Source organism: Canis aureus, chromosome 26 (assembly GCF_053574225.1).
Source record: "Canis aureus isolate CA01 chromosome 26, VMU_Caureus_v.1.0, whole genome shotgun sequence".
Lineage (NCBI taxonomy): Eukaryota > Metazoa > Chordata > Mammalia > Carnivora > Canidae > Canis > Canis aureus.
In genome coordinates, this window is record NC_135636.1 from 25,066,101 (window position 1) to 25,090,843 (window position 24,743).

At 46.6% G+C, this 24,743-nt stretch overlaps 1 protein-coding gene across 2 annotated transcripts; it reads left to right on the forward strand.

Moving 5' to 3' along the window:
• Nucleotides 1-1,245: 1,245 nt before the first annotated feature.
• On the forward strand, nucleotides 1,246-24,743 carry NSFL1C (NSFL1 cofactor). 2 transcript variants are annotated; one of them, XM_077872524.1, is made up of 9 exons: nucleotides 1,246-1,407; nucleotides 3,904-4,001; nucleotides 9,852-9,926; nucleotides 12,428-12,593; nucleotides 13,206-13,298; nucleotides 14,334-14,443; nucleotides 15,243-15,380; nucleotides 21,802-21,966; nucleotides 23,037-24,743. In XM_077872524.1, the coding sequence occupies exons 1-9, from the start codon at nucleotides 1,303-1,305 to the stop codon at nucleotides 23,197-23,199; spliced, it is 1,113 nt and encodes a 370-aa protein (XP_077728650.1). In that variant the 5' UTR covers nucleotides 1,246-1,302; the 3' UTR covers nucleotides 23,200-24,743. The 2 variants fall into 2 exon arrangements, with proteins under 2 accessions (XP_077728650.1, XP_077728651.1); XM_077872525.1 differs by lacking the exon at nucleotides 1,246-1,407 and adding an exon at nucleotides 2,004-2,121.

Below are 24,743 nucleotides of genomic sequence, written 5' to 3' on the forward strand. Positions count from 1 at the left end.
TGAAATTGGATCATAGCCCACAGTCAGCTCAACACTCTCCAGGGGTCCAGGTACCCGCCCTGCATCCTTGTCCTCCTCAGATTCTGACCTTGAACTTCTCATCTGGATGCTCAGATACTCCATTGATTCAGCAAAGGATCAGTAAGTGGCTGTTTAATACCAGTGACTGCAGGTCCCAGGAGGGAAAATGACAGCTAACATTTGTAGAGGGCTTGGCGAGTGTCAAGCATTACCCTGAGCAGTGGATCCTCACACACACACACACACACACACACACACACACCCGCCCCCTGCAGTACTGTAAGGAGCTCCGTGTACCCATCAGGACACTGCGGATTGGAAAGACCATACAAGCAGTACTACCTGGGCTTCAACCCCAGGCTGAGTCCAGAGCGAGTGCTGATAAGCCACGTTGTGGCCCCCGGGGAAGCCTGACACTTCATGTGGCCCCACAGGGCCTGCACAAGGATGCCTGATGGAGCCCAGGGACGTGGAAAGGGCTCCTTGAGGAGGGAATACCTACACTGGGGGGAGGGGGCGTGCCCTTAGAGCAGAAGCCTGAGGAAAGTGGGGGAACACCTCGCCACCAAGGAAAAAGGAGCCTCCCCTTCTGGCAGGGCTCTGAGGCGGATGCACGCCTGCAAGACAGCGAGCCTGGAGCTGGAGCAGAGGGATTTCGCGGGGTGCCTAGGACATGAGATGGAGGAGCTGGCAGGTCTCGCACGGGTCCTGCGGGCCCTGAGATTCCGTCTGCTGCGCGGTGTGAGAGCGGAGGAAGGCGCGGGGAGCCCCCTGCGAGCAGAGGAGGGAACCTGTGGCTCCAGGCCTGTTTTTTCCCCTAGAATGTGAGCAAGGGCGCAGGAACTTTGCGTTGCTCCTCGCCTGGAAGAGCACCAGGCCCTTTGACCGCCTTCAGTAAATATGTGAACAAGGGCATGAACGAACGAATAAATAAATGAATGAGATGAAGGAATGAGTCCACGCATAACTGCGAATCCGGCTCGCCCCGAGAGCCTCCGTCCCACAGGTGCGGGCAAGCGCCGCCGCGCCCCTCCTCCTCCGCGCGGCTTCCACCGCCGCCCTTGGGCTGCCTGTCCGCGTCGCGGCCGCCAGGGGGCGCGGAGCTGGGGGGGGGGGGGCGGCGGTTCCGCACGGAGGGCTTTGCGTGAGGCACCGCATGGGGCGGGGCCTGCGGGCTGGCGCCGCTCGGCTGGGCCGGGTCGACCCGCGGGCGGAACGCGGCTGCGGGGCTGAGGCTGTGCGGCGGCGGCCGGAGCGGTTGGGGCGGCGCACAGGGCGAAGATGGCGGCGGAGCGGCAGGACGCGCTGAGGGAGTTCGTGGCGGTGACTGGGGCCGACGAGGACCGGGCCCGCTTCTTCCTGGAGTCGGCCGGCTGGGACCTGCAGGTAGCGGCGCGGGGCCGGCCGCGTCGGGCCGGGGCTGGGGGGCGGGCGTCTGGCGCCTCCAGCCCGCGGCGGCCGAAGCGCACAGTCATCCCGCGGCCGCGGCCCGCCCCAGGCCTCAGGGTCCCGAGGTGGCAGGCCGCGCGTCGCCAGCTCGGCCGGGCGTGGGGAAACGCGGGCCGGCCCCGGCCGGGCCCCGCTCTGCCCAGCGTCGCGCTCCCCTCCGCCCGGCCCGCCCGCGAGGTCGGCGGGGCTCGGGCACCGCGGCGAGCCGCGTGGAGGGGGAGCCTGGGGGCGTGGCGGCCGCGCCGAGGGGCCGGGCGGGCGGGCGGGAGCGACGGCCCGGGTGGCGCCGCGCCGGCCGCGGGGGTCGTCGGTCCCGTCTGCGCCGCTCGGGCCGCAGGGGGAGGCGGGACCCGGCCGGCGAGTCGGCCCACGCCCCCTCCGGCCTGGCTGCCGGGAGCCGCTCCCCCGAGGGCGGGGGCGCGCGTTCGCCTCTCCGAGTTAGGTGCTCCTTGAGGGGAGACGCGTGGGGGTTATGGTCGTCACGTACTAGTTAGTGAGGACGTTGAGGCGACCCCACGAGGGAGGGCGTTTGTCAGGTCTGACTCCCCGCGTGCCTGGCTCAGAGCGGGCGGGCGCTCGGTAACTAATCGTAGAAAAAAAGAACTGCGTCAGGGGTCTCGGCCCGCCCTCCGTCCGAGGTAGATGACGGTGGTTAGTATTTCTTGAGCCAGGTGCCCTTCCGACTGCTTTACGTGTCTTTTTTTTTTTTTTTTTTAATTGGAGTTCAATTTGCCAACGTTCAGAGTAACACCCAGTGCTCATCCCGTCAAGGGCCCCCCTCAGTGCCCGTCACCCAGTGCCCCCATCCCCCGCCCACCTCCCCTTCCACCACCCCATAATGTCCTAAAGCATTTCAGCGACTTCTAGGAAAAAAGCAAAGACGTGTCTTAAACTATTTAATCTTTGCGTTTGGCAGCTGAGGCTTAGGGAGGTTAAGTGATTTGCTCAAGACGTCACTAGTTACACTTTGGAAGCGGAGAAGACAGAACTCAGTTCTGATTCCAGAGCCCAAGCTCTAAACCACCAAGTGCCAGGCACTCTACAGGTGACGATTTATTTAATCCCAGCAACGCTGAGGTAAAGAGGACTAGGTCCTTCGTATAGGTGAGGAGTTGGAAGCCTAGAGGGCAAGTAGTGTGCCCCCAAGATCCTACAGCCAGTAAGCAGTGAGGTTGAGATTTGCACTGGATCTGCAAACTCCACCATTTAAATTGCTTCCCCGGAGCAAAAGAGTCAGGTGTAGCATCACGCTTTGTACACACGCACAGTGTAAAGCCCCCGTGTGGGGCAGAAATACAAAATACAGCTGCTGCCTGGGAAACCTAGAAGCTCACAATGTTACAGTCACCAGGTCATCAGTCCTAGTCTCCTGACACAACAGGTAGGGCAACTGAGGCCCATACATGTGAAGACTTGCCTGGCAGGGCCAGGAATTGAATGTAGGCCCGCCCTCAATCCCAGTTCAGTGCATGTTCTATGACAGCACGCTGCCTCCAGCCAACTGATTCTATCCCACAGGGGCACACTCCTCATGGGCTGACGACATCCCACAAGGGCTCACTTCGAGCCTGTAAGGCTGCTGATCTTGAGACCAGGATCCATATCTTTCTCATTTCCGTAGACCTCAGTGCTCTTTGTTTCTCTGTTTAAAGTAAGGGATTAGGAAATACCTAACCATTGAGTCTGAAAGAAACGACCAAACACAAAGGGTCAAAAGAATCCCATATACCTTGTGTGCGTAGAGAGCTAAGGCATGACTGTGCAGGAATATTAATACGTCCTCTTGTGCATCGTGCAGGGTTGGTGGGACAGGTGTCTCCATTGCATAGATGAGGAAACTGGGCCTCAGTGAGAAAGTAAAAATAGCAACCTAGACCAGTCTCCCTGTTCCTGGCTCCTGTCTATCCCATAAAAGCTGAGTAAGGGCCTGAGCAGACTGCCTGGGATGGAACCTGGCTCTACTCCTTATCAACTGCTTAACTTTGGGCAATTTTCTTAACTTCTCAGTGTTTCTGTGTCACTTATAAAATGAGACAATAATAACACTAATCACATAGGGTTCTTTGAGGATTAAATGAGTTAACATATGTAGAGTTATCCTCAAAACAACATGGCACATAAATAAATGCTCAATAAATGTACACTGCTTTTCCTGGATCACATTTCCTGATAAAATGAGAGTGAGGAGTGTCTCTATCCCAGCCTTCCTTTTTGCCTTCTATTCCCCTTAGTAGGTGAAATTTGTTTCAGATGATTATGAAGTGAAATAGTTGGGCTGCTATCTTTTGATCTTACTTTCTCTGGTCCCCAGATACAGGCCACATTGTAAAACATGGGCCATATCTTGGTGACTTTGCTTTTTTTTTTGCACTCAAAGGGATCATGTGTTAGATGAAGGCTTAAGAATCCCAAGTTACTACCTCTCTGTTTCAGATCGCCCTAGCGAGCTTTTATGAGGATGGAGGGGATGAAGACATTGTGACCATTTCGCAGGCAACCCCCAGTTCAGTGTCCAGAGGCACAGCCCCCAGGTAAGGGCCAACTTCTATTATTGCTACATGGGTGTGCTTCCAACAGTGATGAGGAGCAATTTCCTGACTTGAAGGAGGGTTCAGGCCTGGGGATACGGACCAGTGGGTTGGACTGAGAAAGTTAGATTAACTGATGGATACTAGTTCCTTACATGCCTTGCTCCTTTCCTGTAGAGGAGATGCACGACACCCTCAGGTGGAGACTTTTACCTGAGTGTGGTTTATGGTCCAGTCCTGGGGAGAAAGAACCACAGAACCTACTTTTAAGATATTTGGGAGTCTTTTATTTATGAATGTGAGGAGTATTCTCCCTATCTCTGGAAGTTTTTAAGTAGAAACCAAAGAACTTCCTTTCTGGGATGCTGTAGATGTAAAAGATTAGACTATATGACTTTAGAAAGGCTCTTTTGATATTTTAGGATGCCCATTACCCTATCAAGTCTTAGAGAAAAATAAACCTGTGTAACCCACTCTTTCCCAGGTTGATTAAGTGAAAAAGAGTTACCCTTTATAATCCCATTTCTATTGCCTGTCCCAGCCTCTAACTCCTAGGTTCCCATGATGGATCAGTGCTAGGATCTGCTGAGTGAGACAGTTCTGGTCTTTTAGGAGACAGGCAGGGCGTCTTCCTACAAAGGTATCTGAACCACAACTCTCCTCTCTGCTCTAGCCTGATTTGTTTCTACTCTGTGGTATATGTTTTTGCCATAAAAATTTGTTTGGTTTTTAAATCAACCCCAAAATACAGATAGAGTGTTTCTTTGCCAGTGGGGTGGTAAATTGTGTTTTTCTCTAAGGGCATCCAAGCTTTAAATTACATTTCCTCCCTCTAAAAACAAGGAACTCTAACCCCAGATTTTGTTCCTCCTTAGCTTCTTTCCCTATCTACCATGTCCAGAAAAAAAGTAGTAGGCAGATGATCTTTTAATTATTCACAGGGACTGACCTACGAGGTGTGGGTGATGGCTCACCTGGATGTTACTACCTGGAACATAGCCACTAAAGAGATGGCTGATTTCCTGGGTGCCTCTCTCCTCTGTAGCTTCAAAGTCTTATCAAGGCAATGATTTATTGGAGCATAGGCCTATCGACCAGACTGCTTGCATTCAAATCCCAGATCTGCTACTTGGGAGCTTTGTGACCTTGGACGTTTTACTGAATGTCTCAGTCCCTTGGTTTTCCTCGCTTCTCACATGGGCATGATAGCAGTGCCTACTGTATGGGAGATTAAATGAGTTTGTAATTTACAAAGCACGTTGAACATAGCACATGTTAGCCATTGTCCTTTTATTATTATTATTGTCAGTATCAGTTTTCATGATCTCTGTTCTTTTCCTGTGTGTCCCCTGTCTCTTTCCACAACAAATACATAAACTAAAAAGTAGACATACAAGTAAAAGAATCAAGGAAATAGAGTTTAATATTAAGACCAAGGAGAGAGAAAGACTGAACACATGTGCAGGCTAAAGGCCTTGCTTTGTTGCTTTGGTTAGGCCTCAGACATAGTACTCAGCTTGGGTGAAGCCAAAAAAAGGAGCGAGGGAATACACGGTCTGTAACGTCATTGTCCTTGTCCGGAAGGGAAGACACAGTCTGTAACATCGTTGTCCTGGTCCAGAAGGAAAACCCAGAGTGCCTTCTCAGGACAAGCCACATTTGTACCAGCACCTCAGAAGAGTTGTGTGTGTGTGACCTGCCTCTGCCCTCACCCTGAGGGACCTGAGTGTTGTAGGACACTTAGCCTGCTTCCAGCTCACCCTGTCCTGCTGCTCTCGACTGTTGCTCTGGAGCAGAACTCCATTAGTGAGGTCGTCTCTTGATTCTAGAATGGCAGTTCTTAATGTGGAGGCCCTGAACCCCCAGGAGGAATCTGGAATGGATGTGAGAAGGCTTATAAATGCCCTGAAATTGCAGGCAGAATTTTGTATGTGTGTTGTATCTTTTCTGGTGAGAAAATCCACAGCTTTTATCAGATCTTCTAAGGTCTGTGAGACATAAAAAGGTTAACTATTGCTATAAGATAGTCTAAACTCCTCAGTAATAACAGTTGTCATTTATTGAGCACTTGCCAGGTGCCAGGCCCTGGTTAAGCCTTGACATGTATATCTCTTTAGTCCTCACTACAACCCTATGTATGTGTATAGTACCCATTTTACAGATGAAGATACTGAAGCTGGGCATCTTCACAAGATGCATAGCTAATAAAACAGGGATTTAAAATGCAGATTTGTTTCTGCTTCTATCGTTCAGCTCTCAGCCATAATGATGTACTGCTCCCTTTGTGGACATTCAGGGTCCTCCAGAGCTGGCCCTGAACCAGCCCATCCTAATCTTACCCCTTCTTCCTTGTTTCTTGAATCTTTATTCCAACCAAACTGATTTCATTGGTATCTCAGTTTTGCCTCATATTTGGTTCTCCTGCTTTTGTTTGAGCCTCTCACCTAACTGGACACGCTTGCACTCTTGCCTGTCTACATCCCACGTGTCCTTCCAGGTTTAGCTACTCCCTACCTTCTCTGTTGAGTGCATCATCCCCAACCCATAGGCAGCATGCAATGGTATTGTTACTCAGAAATCTAGTCATCTGTAGTTCATTCATTCACTGCTTGACCCATATCCACGTACTGCTTGGTGACCTCTCCTGGGTTGTCTTGAACTCTTCTGATATTTAACTTCATTTTTTCTCCCTCAGTAGATTGTAAGTTCCTGGAAGTTGGAGGGCTGGGATTTCAGGAGCACCCACCATCTGTCTCTTCTTACCTATGTTGTTATGCCTCAGCAACTTTGGAAGTCGGTAGGGTGCTGGGTGTTAGATTGAGTAACTGATAGCTGCTTTTAGGGCAGATTCAAGCCCAAGTCTGTGTATATTCAGAGCTGCTTCTGCCACATATGGCCTCCCTGTCCAGCACCTCTGACCCCTCTACCTAGCACAGGGCAGAGCAAGAGGTAGTGGTGAATGTCTTCCTGTTTTTGTTTCTTCATCCAGCTAAACTCTTCTTTCCTAAGAGTGTCAGGGACTGCCATTTTCTGATTCTCTAAAACTGTACTATCCAGTGTAGGAGCCAATAGTTTAATATGGGTGTTTAGTTGAAATTAAAACAAACATTCAGTTATTTATACAAAACACATTTCAAATGCTCAGTAGTCACATGTGACTATGACTTCCATACCGGACAGCACAGGTATAATGTTTCTATCACTTATGAAACATGAATCTGACAAAGTACCTTATTGCACTTCAGGATGCCAGGGTACCTGGGAGATAGAGTTTTTGATGCTGAAAAATGGAATTTCTGAGACATTTTACCACTTTGTGGAGGACAGAGTGTTCTAAAATCAGTGGTATCCCCTGGACATCCATGCCATAAGGTAACTCTGAGTGCTACTCTAGTGCAGCTCTAAGCATACATCAGAATTACTTAGCTCCTCAAATGCAGGGTGCTGGGCACTCCTCTCAGAGTTTCTGACCCAGGAGCTCTAAGGCAGGCCTGGGGACTGGCATTTCTCACAGTCTCACAGATAGTGCTGATGTTTTCAGTCTAAGGACCAGCATTTTGAGAACCACTTCTTGAGACTAGCACTTGAAACGTGCTGGCACCATGCATCAGTGCCCTGACAGCTCACAGAAAGCCTGGGAGTTTGGTGCTGTGATTGACCCCATTGGCACACGAGAATATGCAGACTCTGAGAACTTTATTAACATGCCCTAGATCCCCGTGTGGCTCATTTGGGATTAGAACCAGGTATATGGACGTCAGAGTCCAGAGTCTGGATGTGAGAACTTTTGGAGAAAGAATTAAACCTGTAGCCAGAGCAAGTAGTATGCTCCAGCACGTGTACACATGGTATTTGAAGGTATTTAACAACAGAGAGAGGGTTTTTTTCCCCCATGGATGCTAGGCTGGAGTATCTGTAGAAAACTCCTTTTGGGAAGATTAATGAGTGGAATTAGCCTTTCAGGGCAGTAGTGCACATCTATCACTTGGATCCTTTTGAACCATGTCATATAGAGCATCCAGGAATGCCCAGGAGGTTGCTATCAGCTAACTCAAGCAAAGAATGCATTTGCTACATTAATTGGTCTTTGTTCTCTCTTTTCTAGTCTGTGGCACTTCAAAGCTTGTTCTGTCCTGTGATTGTCTCCTTGATACAGATCTTCAGCATTGAACTGAGGTCTCTCTCCCTAGAAAATAGTTCCTTGAAGTTTCTTGGTCTATCCTCACCAAACTTGTATTGCACATATTATAGACAACCTACTTTTTTCCCCCTAAGAAATACAGAAAATGTTTTTATATAATGTGTCCCATGATTCCTATGTTCCTTGAGGACAGTCTAAACAAAAAAAATGACAGTGTAAAAGTGTCAGAGGAAGAAGGTGACCCTTCTCACACATTTTTAGTGTGCTCTGTCCGGCCCCCCCCCACAGTTCTGCTTTTTTCCTGAACATCAATAAAAACTTTCTCTTGACTAGCCTGCAGCAGAAACAGAGGTGTACTAGTCATGTGTTCATTTCCTTTTTACTTCTGGATAACTTGTCCTTCCTGGAATGTGTTACTCTGTATGTATGTATAGCACTTTCTGCAGTGCCCTGTGCTCCCTTACCCCCCTCCCACCTTTTATCCACCTGACTGATGGTCCACTTGTTCTTTGGCACACAGTCCAATGTTGCATTTTCCTGGAAAACCTTTCTTGATGTTCCCCCATCCCCACCCCATGAGGGAAAGACATTCTGTACCCACACGTCCCATGTACTTTCCTCTGCCACAGCCCCTACCAATAGTATTTAACAGATGATTTCCTGGCCCAGGGGTCACAAGCCTATAAGCAACTGAAGAATAAGAACTGGGGGTGCCTGGGTGGCTCAGTCGGTTAAGCATCTGCCTTTGGCTCAGGTCTTTTTTTTTTTTTTTTTTTTTAATCTTTAGTTCATTTAGTATACTTTTTATGATAGGAAATTAGGATTTCATTTTTTTTTTTTTTAAGACTATTTATTTATTCATGAGAGACACACAGAGAGATAGGCAGATACAGGCAGAGGGAGAAGCAGGCTCCATGCAGGGAGCCCGATGTGGGACTCAATCCCAGGTCTCCAGGATCACACCCCAGGCTGCAGGCAGCACTAAACCACTGCCCACCAGGACTGCCCTGGCTCAGGTCTTGATCCTAGAGTCCTGGGATCGAGCCCACATCAGGATCCCTGCTCAGTAGGGAGTCTGCTTCTCCTCTGCCCTTCACCGTGCTCATGGCTTGCTCATTTGCTCACTCTCTCTCAAATAAATAAGTAAACTCTTAAAAAAAAAAAAAAAAAGAAGAACAATGTTTGATTATAGACCTAGTATCCAGTTCAGTGCCTAACACACAAGCGTCCCTTGGTATTTAAAAATTAAATGATGAAGGTTGCCTGGCTGGCTCAGTGGGTGGAGCCTGGGACTCTTGATCTCAGGGTTGTGGGTTTGAGCCCCACGTTGGATGTGAAGATTATTTAAAAATAATAAAAATCTGTTAAAAATTAATAAAAATTAAATGGAAAGAGCTATCCAGTTTTAAGTTTTTAAAGTAGTACGTACCCCATACCATTCCCCTTTCCTCCCTCTAAAGGAGCTTAAATTGGACTCCATCTTATTTCACGGTAGCCCTTTCTAATTTACTTGCAGTCCTGAGTGACCTCAAAGAAAAATGCCACATTATTTTGATAAATTTTTAAAAAGGCTAGCTTTCTTTCACATAGTTGCTCTTCTACTCCACCAAAAAAATCTAACCCCTGCGTCCTCAACTCCTTAGCAACTGTTAATGGGGATTAATTTTGTTTAACTCTCCCTGAGATCATTTTGCTCCTTTCTGTGTCTCCAGTGATAATAGGGTGACATCCTTCAGAGACCTCATTCATGACCAAGACGAAGAGGAGGAGGAGGAAGAGGGCCAGAGGTGAGTCTTTGTTGAGGAGTGCACAATCCACAGGAAAGTTCATGATAATGTATATAAATCATCTAGAAAAATAATTTGCCAGTTATCATTTGCCATTACTACCATGGGCTAGTCTGGGTGGTTTATATCCTAGAAACAGTCTTCTATTCCCTGTAGCTTAGAGGGAACGGAGAACTGAGAGCAACTGAAGAATAAGAACTGGGGGTGCCTGGGTGGCTTCCTTTCCCCTATTACTTTTTTTTTTCTTTTGTGGTATTCTGGGTTTTTCTTTTTTTAATTAATAAAATAATACGTATTTGTTGAGGAGTATTAGGGGAAGGGAAACAAATTGAAAAGAAGGAGAAAACGTTATTCATAATACCGCAACCCAGTGGTCACCAGGTGTCAGTATTTTGGGTGTATAGCTTTCCAGTTTTTCTTTTTAATTAAAAAAGCAGTGTATCACATAATAAGCAGAGTAAAAGGGATATCAGTGTGTATTCCCCCACATACGTACGTGCATACATACATACATGTACTGTTTGTTTTTAACTGTTAGAGAATGCTGTAATAAAAATAGTGTCCATTGTGGAAAATACAGAATATGTACTGAAAAAATACAACACTCCTGAACCTTTTGGTAACTAGAGTTAAAGTTTTGGCGTATTTCTATTCAGTCTTTGCTCTGTATAAAAATGTACTTTGGTATTATATTTTACATGGTGATGGTCAGATCATTTTGTTTTTTGTTTTTCTTGGAGTAATGCTATTTTTTCAGTACTTCTCTATGCCATTAAGATTCTTCATTAGTGTTTTCAGTAATTATAATAATAATTTATCATGTGGGTTGTCCAACACTTAGGTTTTTGATGGTTTTTTACACTGTAAATATCAGTGCTATGAACATCTCTGTATATTAATCTTTGGCTACATTTCAGATTATTTTCCTAGGGAAGTTTCTAGAAATCAAAGTGTGGGTTAGGGGAATGAACATTTTTAAGCACTTAATCATAGGCAAGGCTTTGAGATTCCATAATAAAGACCTTTCAGTCCACTGAACAGAACCTCATCTGCAGCCTCATTTCACAGGTTTTAGTTCCTCATGGGCCCTGCCTGGGTCGGTCAGATGTTCCTGAGGATCATCATAGTAGGCCTTATGGAAATATACTTATCTCATGGTCACTCTTTGGGAAGCGGGCTGAGAAATTACATGTGTTCTATTCTCTGTTTTCATCCATATAGTGACCTTTACACTGCCTCACAGCCTTCTTTTTAGATACATTCAAGGTTCAGAGTTTTACACTCCTTGAGTGAAAGGCAATGCCATCAAGTATGTGAATGCCCAACTCCTAAATGGCCGCTGCCTCCTTTTCCTGTCCTGTCACATACTCCAGGTGATGACCTTCCTTTATTTCACATCCTGATTACATCCTTGCCCCCTCAGCATTTCAGACGTGATGACATTGGTGCTGTCGTCCTTGTCAAGGCCTGTGGCTTGCCTTGCAGTCAGTGGGAAATGTCAGGAAGTAGAAGGCTGAGACTAATTTTATAGGTTCTCAACTCTTCTCCACTCGGAGACATGTTGTTGACCTGGCAGTGAATAGGAGTGACAAACAAGTGGCTAGCCAGGCTACACACGTACTGGTTTTCAGAACCAAATTAAAAACTGCTAACTTAATCTCAAGCCACGGTTGGTCCATTGCAGAGCCTCGTGTAGGTATCTTGGGGCTTGGATTTGTCTTTCCCAACCTCCTTCAGTACCTTCTTTTCATTGCCCCCAGTGGATACCACAAGAATAGCAAGGTGAGGTGAAGCTTGGGTGAGCTCTCGGTGCTGTTATCACACCACGTTACATGTGTGCATTACTCTGTGCTTGTTCTTTTGCATACATCCGCTGATTTGAACCTCATGGCCCTGACTTAAGGAGCAGGTAGGTAGGGCATGTGGTCCTTCCTTCCCATTTCACAGATAAGGAAAATGAGATTCAGGGCAATGTACTGGTTTTTCCAGGGTCACTCAGTGTCAGAGCCAGCACCAGAGCCTAGCTGCTTGTACTAACCATACCACTGCCGTTGTTAACCCAGAGCTGCTAGTGATAGCTGCTTCTGACTGTGACCATAGTTGCTATCTCCTAGAAAGGTGCTGGCCACCGGATGGTTAATTCCCAGTTGGGACTCTTTCTGGAGCTGGCATGTTGTCATGCATGCCTGGAATGCCCTTCCCTGGTTTCTTCACCTGATAAACATATCCTCATCCTCAAGACTCAACCCAGAAGATATTCTAGGAAGCCTTGATTATCTTCCCACAGCCCAATGCTCCAGAGCACCCCTTACCTCCATTGCTGTTCATACTGCATTATGCCTGCCTGCCTACTTACTATTTCCCCAGCTAGACAATAAATTCCTTACAGATGGGCATTGCACCCTTTATCTCTGTGTGCCTAGCCCTAGCCCAGAGCCTGGCACATGTTCTATTCATGTTTTCCAAGTGCGTTTAGTGGTAGACATGTATTTTCTGCACAGGTTTTATGCCGGGGGCTCAGAGAGAAGTGGACAGCAGATTGTTGGCCCTCCCAGGAAGAAAAGTCCCAACGAGCTGGTGGATGATCTCTTTAAAGGTGCCAAGGAACATGGAGCTGTAGCTGTGGAGCGAGTGACCAAGAGCCCTGGAGAAACCAGTAAACCCAGAGTGAGCATGGGCAGTTATTGTCTATGCCCACAGGACTCTGGTTCTGAGGGCAAGTGGGAGCCCTTTCTCACCCCAGTACTGACAGAGTTTGTTTCGTTTTGTCTTTTATTGCTTAGTTACTCTTACCTATGGCAGAATAATGTAGATTCTCTCACTTTTTAGCATGAAATAAAGATTTGAGGCAATTTTCAAACCTGTAGCCTGTGGGCTGGAACAGATCCTATACACACGTTTTTATTTGGCCTAAACCAACTTGATTTACTCAGTATTTTGTTTTAATTAGTAGCCACCTGTGTTACAGAAATTCTAGATTTCTGTTGTCTTTGGGAAAGTCAGAAAGTCTGTGTCTTGCACCCAGATTTCTGCATGACCATTATTAGCTAGAGTTTAGTAGCAGCTTTTCCCTTTAGCCAAGCAGCACCTCCTCCCTCATTCCACTTTTCACCAATCCTGGCCACTTAATTCATCTGCCATACTACCTGGCCCAATGGCTTGGAGTTCAGTACCAGAGAAAGTGCACCTAGTAGGTAACAAGCTTGAGGTATGTTACTGTATCTGAGTAACTCACCACCATTGACCGTCTCAAGTGTTTTATGACCTTGTGTTTTATAGCCATTTGCAGGGGGTGGCTATCGCCTTGGGGCAGCACCAGAGGAAGAGTCTGCCTATGTGGCAGGAGAAAGGAGGCGGCATTCCGGCCAAGATGTGAGTGTGCATCTACGTTCCTTGGGAAATAGACTGTTCTGCCATTTTTCAGAAGAGATTGGTCACATGTTAGTGTGCACCAGCAGATCCTCAAAGGGAAGAGGCAGTGCCCTTACTGTGGTCTGGGAGTGGAGAGGATTACATGACTGGGCAGGGGCACTTGTGAGAAGGGGTGAGCAGAAGGGATGGACAAATGAAGGAGTTTTCTGAGCATTCCACAAATTTTGGGCAGAGGGATCATGATTCTGGGGTTTTCTGGCAGTGTGGACATGGCTAAAGAACTTGGCCTGCAGTCTACCCAAGAGGCCTAAAACACAACTTTGAAAAAATTTTCCTTACTACTACTGCCCACTCCTTTTTTTTCTGTGCATAGGGTCCTCTACCCTAAGTGTCTCAGACTATATCGATAATTGTGAAGTTTGTGAACGTAGTATTATGCCATAAACAAATGTCTTGTCTTGTGACCATTAGTTTCTATAATGTGTTTATTTTTAATCATTTGAGGTTTTATTCCAAAATATAGTCGACCAAGAAGAAAATAAAAACTGTACCCATCTGAGGCAGTAGCTACTAATATGTTGGTTTGTAGCCTAGACCCTTTTCTGTGAATATGTATGGAGAGTTAACAGGGATTGTAGATAGCATTTGTAATGACTGCAAAATAGTCCCATGAGTAATTTTGCCATGGCCGTTTAGTTGAGCATAAGCTACATGCCAAGCACACTGGAAACCCTTCAGATAAGCCACAGCTTTGACTTAGTCACTTGCTCAGAGCCACTTAGCTAGTGAGTGCAAAATCAAAATGTAGACCCAGGTCGGCTTAAATCAAAAGTCCATGCTCTTAACCTGTTGCCATATCACCTTATTTTAGGTTAATATTTGGTGATTGATTTCTTTGTGCATGCGTGTGTGTGGTGTGTATCATTTTGATAATGATACAGTAAAATAGTAAGAACTTGCTAATTTGCAGGTTCGCGTTGGAGTGCTTGCCAGTTTCCTGACAATGTATGGACTGCTTACCTCCTATTGTCACAGGTTCATGTAGTGTTAAAGCTCTGGAAGAGTGGGTTCAGCCTGGACAATGGTGAACTCAGAAGCTACCAAGACCCATCCAATGCCCAGTTTCTGGAGTCTATCCGCAGAGGGTGAGCAGAGAAGCCCTCCTCTGGGTTCCATGTCCGTGAGTGGAATGGCAGATGGAAAAGAAGCTGATCAGATTTTTATTATTTAAGAAGTGAAAAAAAAAAAAAAGATTATTTTAGAGCAGGAGAGTGCGGGGTGGGGGGGCAGAAGGACTCTCAAGCAGATTCTACACTGAGTGTGGAGCCTAATGTGGGGCTCGAGCCTATGGCTCTTAGATCATAGCCCAAACCAAAACCAAGATGCTTAACTGACTATGCCACCCAGGTGCCCCCCCTTCCCATTTTTAAATTTTTTTTTAACTTTTTTTGAGAGAGTATGCACGAGTGTGTACATGTGAACATGGGAAGGGGGTGGGGGGAGAAAGAATCTCAAGCAATTTCCATGCTCCGCACAGATCCCGACCTGGGGCTCAGTCTCAGGACCCTAAGATCGTGACCTGAGTCGAAACTAAGAATTAGACACTTAACTGACAGACACCCAGGCAGGCAAAGAAGTAAAAAGTTTTAAGCAGTTTTAACACAATTGGAATACAGATTCACAGATCTAAAACCGTGTGTGTCTGTTTTTCCCTTCTGGGCCTGGGACAGAACCAAGTTACCAAATAAGATAGAGGTCTCAACTGGGACTTTGAGCAAGTGAGAAACAAGTGGGAGGCAGACAGTAGCCACTAAAGTAGCTGCTCCCTGTGGAGGCCCAGCGATTTTCACATTTGGAACTGAGATATTTCTCCTCCCTTTACACCCTTTGTTGCCGGTTCCTGTGCTGCTCGTGTGGACCCCAGTATTGCCTTTTCTCCTGCAGGGAGGTGCCAGCGGAGCTGCGGAGGTTAGCTCACGGCGGGCAGGTGAATTTGGACATGGAAGACCATCGGGATGAGGATTTTGTGAAGCCCAAGGGAGCCTTCAAAGCCTTCACTGGCGAGGGTCAGAAATTGGGCAGGTAAGAATAGCACAGGCGGAAGCGGAACATGCTGGTTACTCTACCACACCCTGCAGACCCTATAACTCACTCACTTTACATCCAGCTCTTCACCATTACAGGGTACTGCATGGTTCATTTTTATGGGAGGAAGAGAGTGGAGAACGTAGACCTTGGTGTTAAAAGAACTGAGCTTGAAATCTCTTCTTCACATTCTAGCTGTATGACCTCAGACTTTATAGCCTCAGTTTGCTCAAATACAAAATAGGACTAATGAGAGTCCTTACCTCCCCAGTTATTGTGAGGAGCACAGAGCACTGCCCCACAGTGAGCAGTCAGTGTAAGCAGTAAGGGTAATATGTTGTTGCTTTGATTCAGTAATATAGCATGTTCATGGCATGCTAGTAACCTCCTTCATGGCTTATGGCTGAAATAGACATGCGTTTTCTCAGGTCACCTGGAATGAGGTTTTGCAGGGATGAATAATTCTAGACTGGCCCACCCAGCCAGCCTTAGAGCAGCATTGTTCAGGATCCAAGGAAGGTTAGGAACATTGTTGCCATGTGCAGGCTGCTGCTCCACCATCATAAAGGCTCTTATCTCTCCTTTGACCCTGCCTGACACTGTCACTTTCTGTGACTTTTTCTGCCTTATGTCCTTTGCCACTGCCTCCATCTTGCATTCAAACCCCTGATAGGATCTGATTGGTAAAGTCACTGTTGCCTTTGATAGGCAGAGTTCTCCCACCAGAGAACCCATACATACACAGGCTGCCTTCTCTCAGAGCTCTGTCAGTGGGTCACTTGGTCAGTATTCTTCAGAGAGAACTGTGCTTAAAAGAGGCATTCAGGAAATAATGACCCTCCCTGCTAGTACAATCATTATTTTACTGAAGGAAAGCTGAGATTCTTGGGTTCTAAGAGTTACCCTTGGGTGCATGACTGGTATGTGGTGAAACCAAGATTGGAACCCAGGCCTTCTAACTGGCATTGCTTCCCACACCTGCCCAGCAAGCATCCTCTCTGACCTATTTCTGGCAGTTTTTGAGCTTTGAGCGGGCCTTCTCCTAGAATCCCCTACCTCCCTATTGGCCATTCATGCTTTATTAGAAGCAAAGGTAATAACTCAGAACATTAGATACCAATAGATGATTTCCCAGGACTGAAATATTAAGTCTACCATGCTTTCACTTTGTCCACCCTGTTGGGCCTATGGGATAGTCCAAGACAGACAGTTGTCCTCAGAGTGGTCCTGTCTGTGGCTTCCCTGCCAGCTATGGTAAACTTGTAGAGCACTAGGTAATTTTTTTAATTATTAAAATAACACATATTATCTTTTAGAAAATACAGATCAAGAATAAAAACTAAACCTAACACCCAGATATATCCAGTTAGTATTTTTCTAGTCCTATACGTTTGTGTAAACAATGTTGTTTTATTACTTGCTATTTTGCCTAATGAAAGATACTGGTATGGCTGTCATTCAATACCAATAAAATGCATTTCTACTATTTTAGTTCTAATACATAACTTTTGATCTTGTGTACGTGCTATAGTTTAACCAGTCCATGCTGTGAACCATTTAGGCAGTTGCCAGTATTAAGAACAACACTGCAATGAATATCTCTAATTAAATTCTTATATACCCACTATTCTTGGGCCAAAAGTAAAATTGCTGGCTCAAAAGGGCTTTCATTTTTTTAAGATGATGTCATATTGTCCTCCAAAAAGGATGTATCTATTTTTACCTACCAGCAATTATAAGGAAGGGCTCAGAACTCAAAACACTGTACAGTTGGGCTTGTTTGGTTTCAAGATACTTAATGGAAAGTCTCTGTTATTATTTGTGCAAGACTCCACATCTCAAAAAATTAAAATGTTTTTAAGGAAGTCTGTTTTAACAAAATGGGAATAAATAATTTATTATGTGGAGGATGAATCCAACAAGTTGAGACATATCTTTATAATCAGGTGTTTGGCAGACCTTGATGTTGTCAGGTAAATAAATATTCTTTGCCAGTGCCACTTTCATTTTATTTCAGTTTGGCTTTCTAAGTGAGGTTTTAGCTTTTCAGTCTTAAACAGATGGACAACTTTTTTAGTTTTTCCATAAATTTTGCAACATTTTCCATTGTCTTGTCAATTAAAATGATCAAGAGCCAAAGGTTTAAGAAAATGTTCTCAAGTTTGCCTCAAAAATCAGTCAGCTCTGGGTTTTTTCTCTAATGATCTGAATGAATAAATGGTTCTCAGTTCAAAAATTTGAGAAGATTCTTAAACTTGTTTTAGGTTTTACATTTGTTTGGACAGGAACTACTCTGAAGGTCCAGGAAAGACTGCATTTATTTAATTATGAGTAACAAATGCCAAGAGTGCTCTGAGGAGGGTATAGGGTTGCTGCTACCCAGATTGAATTTCAGCTGCTCACCATGCTTTCTGCAGTGGTCATATTTGTAAAGAGATGGCAAAGTGTCAGCACTTATAATTGTGACAACAAAGCACCTCAGTGCCCATTAATTCCTGACTACAAAGGAAATGAACAATTGAGTAATTCAGGCTCTCGGTCTGGGTGAGGCTCTATTGCTCTGTGAGTCGTATGGTATTTACAGGGAGATAGTAAAGAAACTTCTGGATGTCTGATCTGACCGTTCCCATCCCTAAATGAAGTGCCTTCACTGCCTCAGGTGCCCAGCCGCTGAGAGGAATGGCACAAGTGTTAGGAGTTCTTAGGAAACACCAAACCCAAAGCTGAGTTCTATTACAAATGCATGTGGTTCTCATACACAATTAGAGCAATTTGGACCTAATACACTTTGAGTGTTCTGCTACAAATAAGAACCATAAGATCTGGTATAGAGTTTCCTCCTCCTTAATCCTCACCCTCCTTGAGGGCAATGTAGGTTGGGCGTGCCCCTTAGGTGACCTTCCAGTTATAGCCCATGGCTAGGCAGTAGCATCTCCAGCTGATTTGGGTCCAAAATACAGACAAATATAAGTGGGACAGGACCTTAAGAAATGATAGAATCAGCTTTTAGAGTGTTTTTCTGTTATTAGCTAAGCAGTGTAGTAAGCATTTCATATGTGTTACTATCTTTAATCCTGTTTCAGTCTCCAGTCTACAAATAAAGACTTTGAGCCTTGAAGAGGTCAGATCACACCCAGGGTCACACGCCTGGTCAGTTCAGAGATGGGTTCCTTCCAGTCTCTGTTCTTACCTGTCATGCTGCATTGCATCTGGGATTGTTATTACATAGCCACATAAGCATTTGTTTGTGTTTCTAGTATATGCTGGATGTGGTGGATTATTTTTAACTATTATCTCAACCAGAAATTTCATTTAATTCCCATTTAATTATCAGTGAGCAAACTGTGTGTTGGAACAGTGTTCTGTAAGTCCAGGTCTAGGTCTGCTTGATCCCAAGGCCTGGCAGGAAAGTGTGGCAGATGTTAAGAGCACAGGACAAGAGCCAGGCAGCTTGGATTGTGTACTGGTTTCACATCAAACCAACACTGGGATCTTCAGTATGTTACCTAATGCCATTGTGCCTGTTTCCTCATCTATACATTAGAAATAATGAATCTCTACCTCACACGCCATTGAGGATTAAATGAACTACTTTGTGTGAAATACTCAGCTGAAGGCCCAGCTGGGTGATTAGTGTATCGTAGACATATAGTGTTGTCTGTCCTGCCTCCCTAACTCACCTTAATCGTGGGATGTGCAAGAGAAACAGAAGCAACACAGCCAAGTCTGTGCATCAGGCTTTCCCGGTCTTCATATGATGAGCACCAACTCCATGCAAGAAGTTGTGCTGGGAAGAAGGCAAAAAAAATCAGTTGCCTCCGTATATGGAGGACTTCTTAATTGTCTGGTTTATGTCAGGCCTTCTGCACACGTTATCTCAGCTAATCCTCATGGCAGAACAGTTCCTTGTTCCCCATGCAGATACTGGAGCCCAGCAGGTTGAGTAACTTGCACAAGGCCACATCTCTTGTATAATTCCATAGTAGAACTGAGATTGGGTGGCTGGTCCTCTGCTGTTTTTCCAGCATCACACTTAACTCTGTAATGGCTGCTATGTGTGGACTCCCTGCCCTGAAAGGTATGGTTCTATGGTTCTTTTTACAGAAAAGGAAATGGAGAAGCCTGGATGTTCACTAACTTGCTGAGGGTCACCCAGCTCATAAGGGAGGGATGTTTCAGATTCTCTGGGAGCAGGGGAGAAGTCTGAGAAAGCATTTTTGCTGTAAAGTAAACCACGGAATGTGAGGCTTGACTGGTAGGAACACAGAACATACAGGGAGAAAGCTTGTTATGTAAGTTTTTAAAAATTGAAAAACTGCTCTACGACATACACTTCTGTTTTCCCATCCATAAAATGGAGAACTGTACCCACAAGGACAGTTGTGGTGAGTCATGAGGCTGAGGCTATCAAAACCCCCAAGACAGTGCATGCACAAACACCCATGTTTATGGGTGTTTCTATTCTGTTTCCCTGCCTCCTCCACCGTTGCCCAAACAGGTACCCTGGGCCCTCTTGAAATAGCTTCTCTCTCATTGTAGGCCTGACTGAAAATGTAAGAGTTCCCTTTCTGGCAGGCAATAGCTTCACTGAGTGCTTCTTTATCCTTGGAAGTGTTATATAAACAGTTGAGGGACAGTCCACCTACAGTCTAATTAGACAGTTGACCTAACACCCATAAAACTACTGAATAAAACAGTTGGTCTTAGGCATTTACAGGTGTAATGTTGAACTTTCCACTGTGAGCATCTCTTGAAGTCTGTGGTGTTGTGATTTCTCTGTGTGCCCTGGCCCGCATTTGAGTCCCATGTGCTGGGAGGCTGATATTATAGAAGCAGTTCCTCTCGTAGCTGGTAACAGTGGCCAGAGTTGTCTCCTGAACTCTACTTGGTGGCTCTCTGAGCCCACGCTCTCACATTCACAGAACAGAATAAGTTCACTGTTCAGTCCTTTGCTAGCTATGTGTTCTGGGGCAGTGTTTGACATGATACAGTATATACAAGTGTCACCTGAAAAAAGGATGTGGTCAAATAAGTTTGCCTTAACTGTACAGTCTCTCAAGATATTTAATATGCAAGTGGCTTCTGGTGCTGCCAGTTTGTTAGGAGACATTTCCACAACTTCCCTGGGTTGTGGGGGGACTAGGGTCCCAGAAACACACTTGGGAAAGCACTTTCTGTTGGATTTGCTATGATTACCATTTTTAGCTTGTAAAGATGGGAGAAGTGTAGGAACTGATAAAATTAGAAGCTTGGGGGAAGCAAGCAAGCTGGCATATCATGGCCTTCTCTCTGCATGGGTCTGGGCTAGGGTATCTGCTAAGAGAAATGTGGAAAGTGAGATGCATGGGTGTTTACAGGAGAGGAACAAAACCTCCCAACAGTTGTCGAGAATTGGGAGGTAGGTTTTTTTTTGGGGGGGGGGGGGGTTAAGATTTTACTTATTTGAGGGGGAGCATGTACACAGCGGGAGGAAGAACAGCAGACTCCACAATGAACATGGAGCTGGACGTGGGACTCAGTCCCACAACCCTGAGATCGTGACCAGAGCAGAAATCAAGAGTCAGACATTCAACTGACTGAGCCACCCACATGTCCTGAGAATTGATAGTTCTGTGTACATTTTGTATATGTCAGTATCGTATGTAATTCTCCTTTTTCTCCCTCACAAAAACTGAGGAAGGCACATAGCCTTCACCCTTGTTCAAGATCCTCATTACTACCCTTCTTGAAACTAAGTGAGTTGAGTAACTTGCCCTGCACTACAGAGCTAGTGTGTGAATTTAGACCCCGGTCCATCTGATCTAAGATCTGAGCTCTAAACACTGCAACAGACCATGTTCTGCTCATACTATGTAAATATTCCCTGTGGTGCAGGGTACTTGGTTGGCCTGTGGGAAGTCTCTGCCTCCTTCTGATAGTTGACACAGGAGAATAAATGTGCACACTCCTGAGGTTGCACTAGGGAATGCAGGCCTGAAAATTCCATGACAGGGAAGGAGTCTGAACTGGTCCCTGCGTTCCAGCAGCCACCTGCCTGGCTGTGTCAGGCCTCCTCTGCTGCAGAGTTGGACTGCCCTTCTCTGAGGTTAAAACTCATCCTGGTCTGGTCTGGCGGTAGGCTGCCATGCATCCTGCTTTCCTCCCTTTAAGCCTTTGTTGAGGTGAGGACAGCAGGGAAGGGGCTGAGTCACCTGCCCAGATTACTCAGGAGTGAGGAGGCTAGCAGCAGCTCGGGGCCTGAGTACAGTCTGCTGGGCCCCTAGATTCCACAAGGGCAGGACTTGTCTCTGTCACTCTGTAGCGGCAGCAGCAAGCCTAGTGCCGGGCACAGCCAGGGCTCAGGCTGGCTTCGAGGCGGGATTGCCCTCCTGCAGGGCCTTGTTTCTGTGTGCAGCTTGATATGCTCCTCTCTCCTCAGCACGGCCCCCCAGGTGTTGAATACCAGCTCTCCAGCCCAACAGGCAGAAAACGAAGCCAAAGCCAGCTCTTCTGTCTCAATCGACGAGTCACAGCCCACTACAAACATCCAAATACGGCTTGCCGACGGCGGGAGGCTGGTGCAGAAGTTTAACCACAGCCACAGGTGCCTTGCGCCGTCTGGCCCCACTTATTCTGGGAGGGCCCCCTAAACAGCAGGCACTGTGTGCTGGCCCCAAAGGAGGCAGTGGGAGGGGAAGGTCTACAAGTCTGAAGCCTTTGTTTCTAGTCCCGGCTCTTGCATTAAGCTTGTGGCCAGTGACTGTTCACTTCCCTTCCGTGGGTCTTATTCCTCACATGTAAAATTAGGGGCTTAGAATTATTAGTATCTTTTTTCACCCCCACAATATTTATTTACAGAAAATTTCATGGTAAAGCCCAGGTGTAGAAAAATAAATTCTGAACTACTGTGGTTGATGGAGGGGAGGAGGGGACATAATGCCAACATCCCCTCCAACTGGCTTCCTCTATCCGCCTCCTCCCTTTGCCCCGGGGATCTCTAAAAACCACTGGGCTATGAAAGTGCCTTCTAGATCTGCCCCTTGAGAATTCTAGAATACCTGCTCTACTGTTTCAGATCATCTGGGCTAGATCAAAGCAAACTATGCCAACCTCATTTTAAAGATAGGGAAATTGAGGCACAGAGATTGAAGAGATTAACAGGGGAAGAGTGTTACTTGGTTTTATAGGTATTTGGCAGTGCTTTTTTCTAGAATAACAGTATCTAAATTTCATCAGTCATAGGCCAACTAAACCAGAAGTCCATATGGGACCCAGGGAATGGCTTGACAGTCCTTGAGTGCTGACAGAGTTTGCATGTGGGCTAAACTGAAACGTGTGTGAGTAGGATTACAGGAGAAGGATCGGCAGAGGAGCCTTTAGGACCCCAATGTGGGCAGGAAGCACACGGCATGAGAACTTAGGAGGAGGAAGACAGAACAAGGGGAAGGGGGGTGGTGTTAAATTAGGACTTGGGATCACAGTAAGGTAGTAGAGTTGGTGTTTATCCCAAGGAAACAGGGAGCAGCTGTGAAGGTTTTTAGGCAAGGGAGTGACATGATCTGATGTGGTTCCAAATGAGTGTTTTGACTGCCTTGTGGAGAAGGATGCCCGGGGTTGTGGACAGCAAAGAAGGGTCCTGCTCACCCACCTCCCCACTCACCCTCGCTCCACCAGGATCAGCGATATCCGACTCTTCATCGTGGATGCCCGGCCGGCCATGGCTGCTACCAGCTTTGTCCTCATGACTACCTTCCCGAACAAAGAACTGGCTGACGAGAGCCAGACCCTGAAGGAAGCCAACCTGCTCAACGCCGTCATCGTACAGCGGTTAACATAACCGCCCGCCTGGCCGGCAGCCTCATCTCCCTCCTGCGTCTCCCACGGCCAGCTGCCCCGCGGGGACCGCCTCTCCCGCCCCTTCCCGCACACCCAGCAGTCCAGTGCCACGTCTCCTCCGTAGCTCTGGGTTCTTAGATCTCGGTTGGACATTGGTTTTCTCCTTAGTTGCATTTCCTGGGTTTTTGTGACGATCAATGGACTTTAAAGAAAAAAAATAAAAATAACCAAAAAAATTGAAGGAATATCACCAGCATGTTGTACAGAACCTCTCCCACTGAAGGCAGCTTTGATTGCTGGAAGATCACATTAATTTCCAGGGTACGTGGGGAGGAGCCTGCCTTCCATCATCTCTGCTTAGAAATTGCTGTGACACACAGCTCCCATCCACTAGTGTCCACCTGCCATCCCTGAGATGACTAGTAGAGGGTTTCCTGCTTTGTTGGGAAGGGAGTTGGGCACTTGAAGAAAGAGGCTCTGTAGCCACTTGCTCCCACAAGAACAAATCTCTTGCTTAGATAAAACTGGGCAACAGTAGGCATGCCTAAAGTGTGAGGTCAGATCTAGATGCACACGAGCCCTTTAGGTGAAAATAAATACTTCCCTGTGCTCCTTTCACTCAAACCCTGGGAAATTCAAGCTCCCTGGGCCTTGACCAACTGGGATTCTAACTATGCCACCTGCCCAAGCCCTTTCCTCCCTCATCTGGGCTACTTGCGCCCTGGATCTCAGCTGTTCTGCCCTTGTCTGCCCTTGTCTTACTCTACATGGAGAGATCTATACCTGGGAGATAGGGTGTCTTCTCATTGGGAAGCTGCTCCTGCCAACCCAAATGAGTGCAGAATAAGCATCTTGGCCTGGAAAAACAGAACCAGAATGTCACTGAGCTATCCACTGATGATGCAGGGCAAACCACATGGGAGAGAAGGGATGGGTTCCCGTTTTACCAGCCCCTTCTGTTAGTGTTTGCCAGAGACTCCTGAGTCCATTTTGAAGGTGAGTAGCATCCATGACTCTGTGCAAGTCTTGTTCCCAGTACTCTGCTCTGCTGCCTTCCCACTGGCAGCAACTCAGGTAGTCTTTCCCCCTGAGAAAGAGCTCCCCCCAGAAGTGTACTTCCTGTGTAAGTTCAGCACAGGAGAATTACAGGGGTCTTGGATGAAAGTCTTTCCACTACCCTATCCACTGAGCCCAACACTGAATCACCACTGACTCAGAGTCTCCTGGTTTTGAATCATCATAATATGCCTCACCCCTCTTCTCAGGCACTCCTTGCCACACACTTTCTCTTTCCTGCTTCACCCCTACGGCGAGACAAGAATACTACTTCTACCCAGAGCTAGGGAAGGGCTTGGGGTTTCACCCAGTACCCATCCCGAGTAAGGGATGTGACTTGGTGTTTGTGATCACAAACTGGTGGGGGCCTGCCAGGGGCAGCAGGATCCATGGCATGTCTGGCAGGCAGAGGTGACTGGAAACTAGAAATGGGTCTGCAAAAATTTTGTGAATTGTTGTCACCTTGACTATTAAAAACCAGAATGAGGA

Excerpts from the sequence above, each read along its gene's own strand:
- NSFL1C (XM_077872524.1), top strand. The coding sequence starts at position 1,303 with ATGGCGGCGGAGCGGCAGGACGCGCTGAGGGAGTTCGTGGCGGTGACT. Across the intron at positions 4,002-9,851 it reads TCCAGAGGCACAGCCCCCAG|TGATAATAGGGTGACATCCT; the intron begins GTAAGGGCCAAC and ends CTGTGTCTCCAG. Across the intron at positions 9,927-12,427 it reads GAGGAGGAAGAGGGCCAGAG|GTTTTATGCCGGGGGCTCAG; the intron begins GTGAGTCTTTGT and ends TTTTCTGCACAG.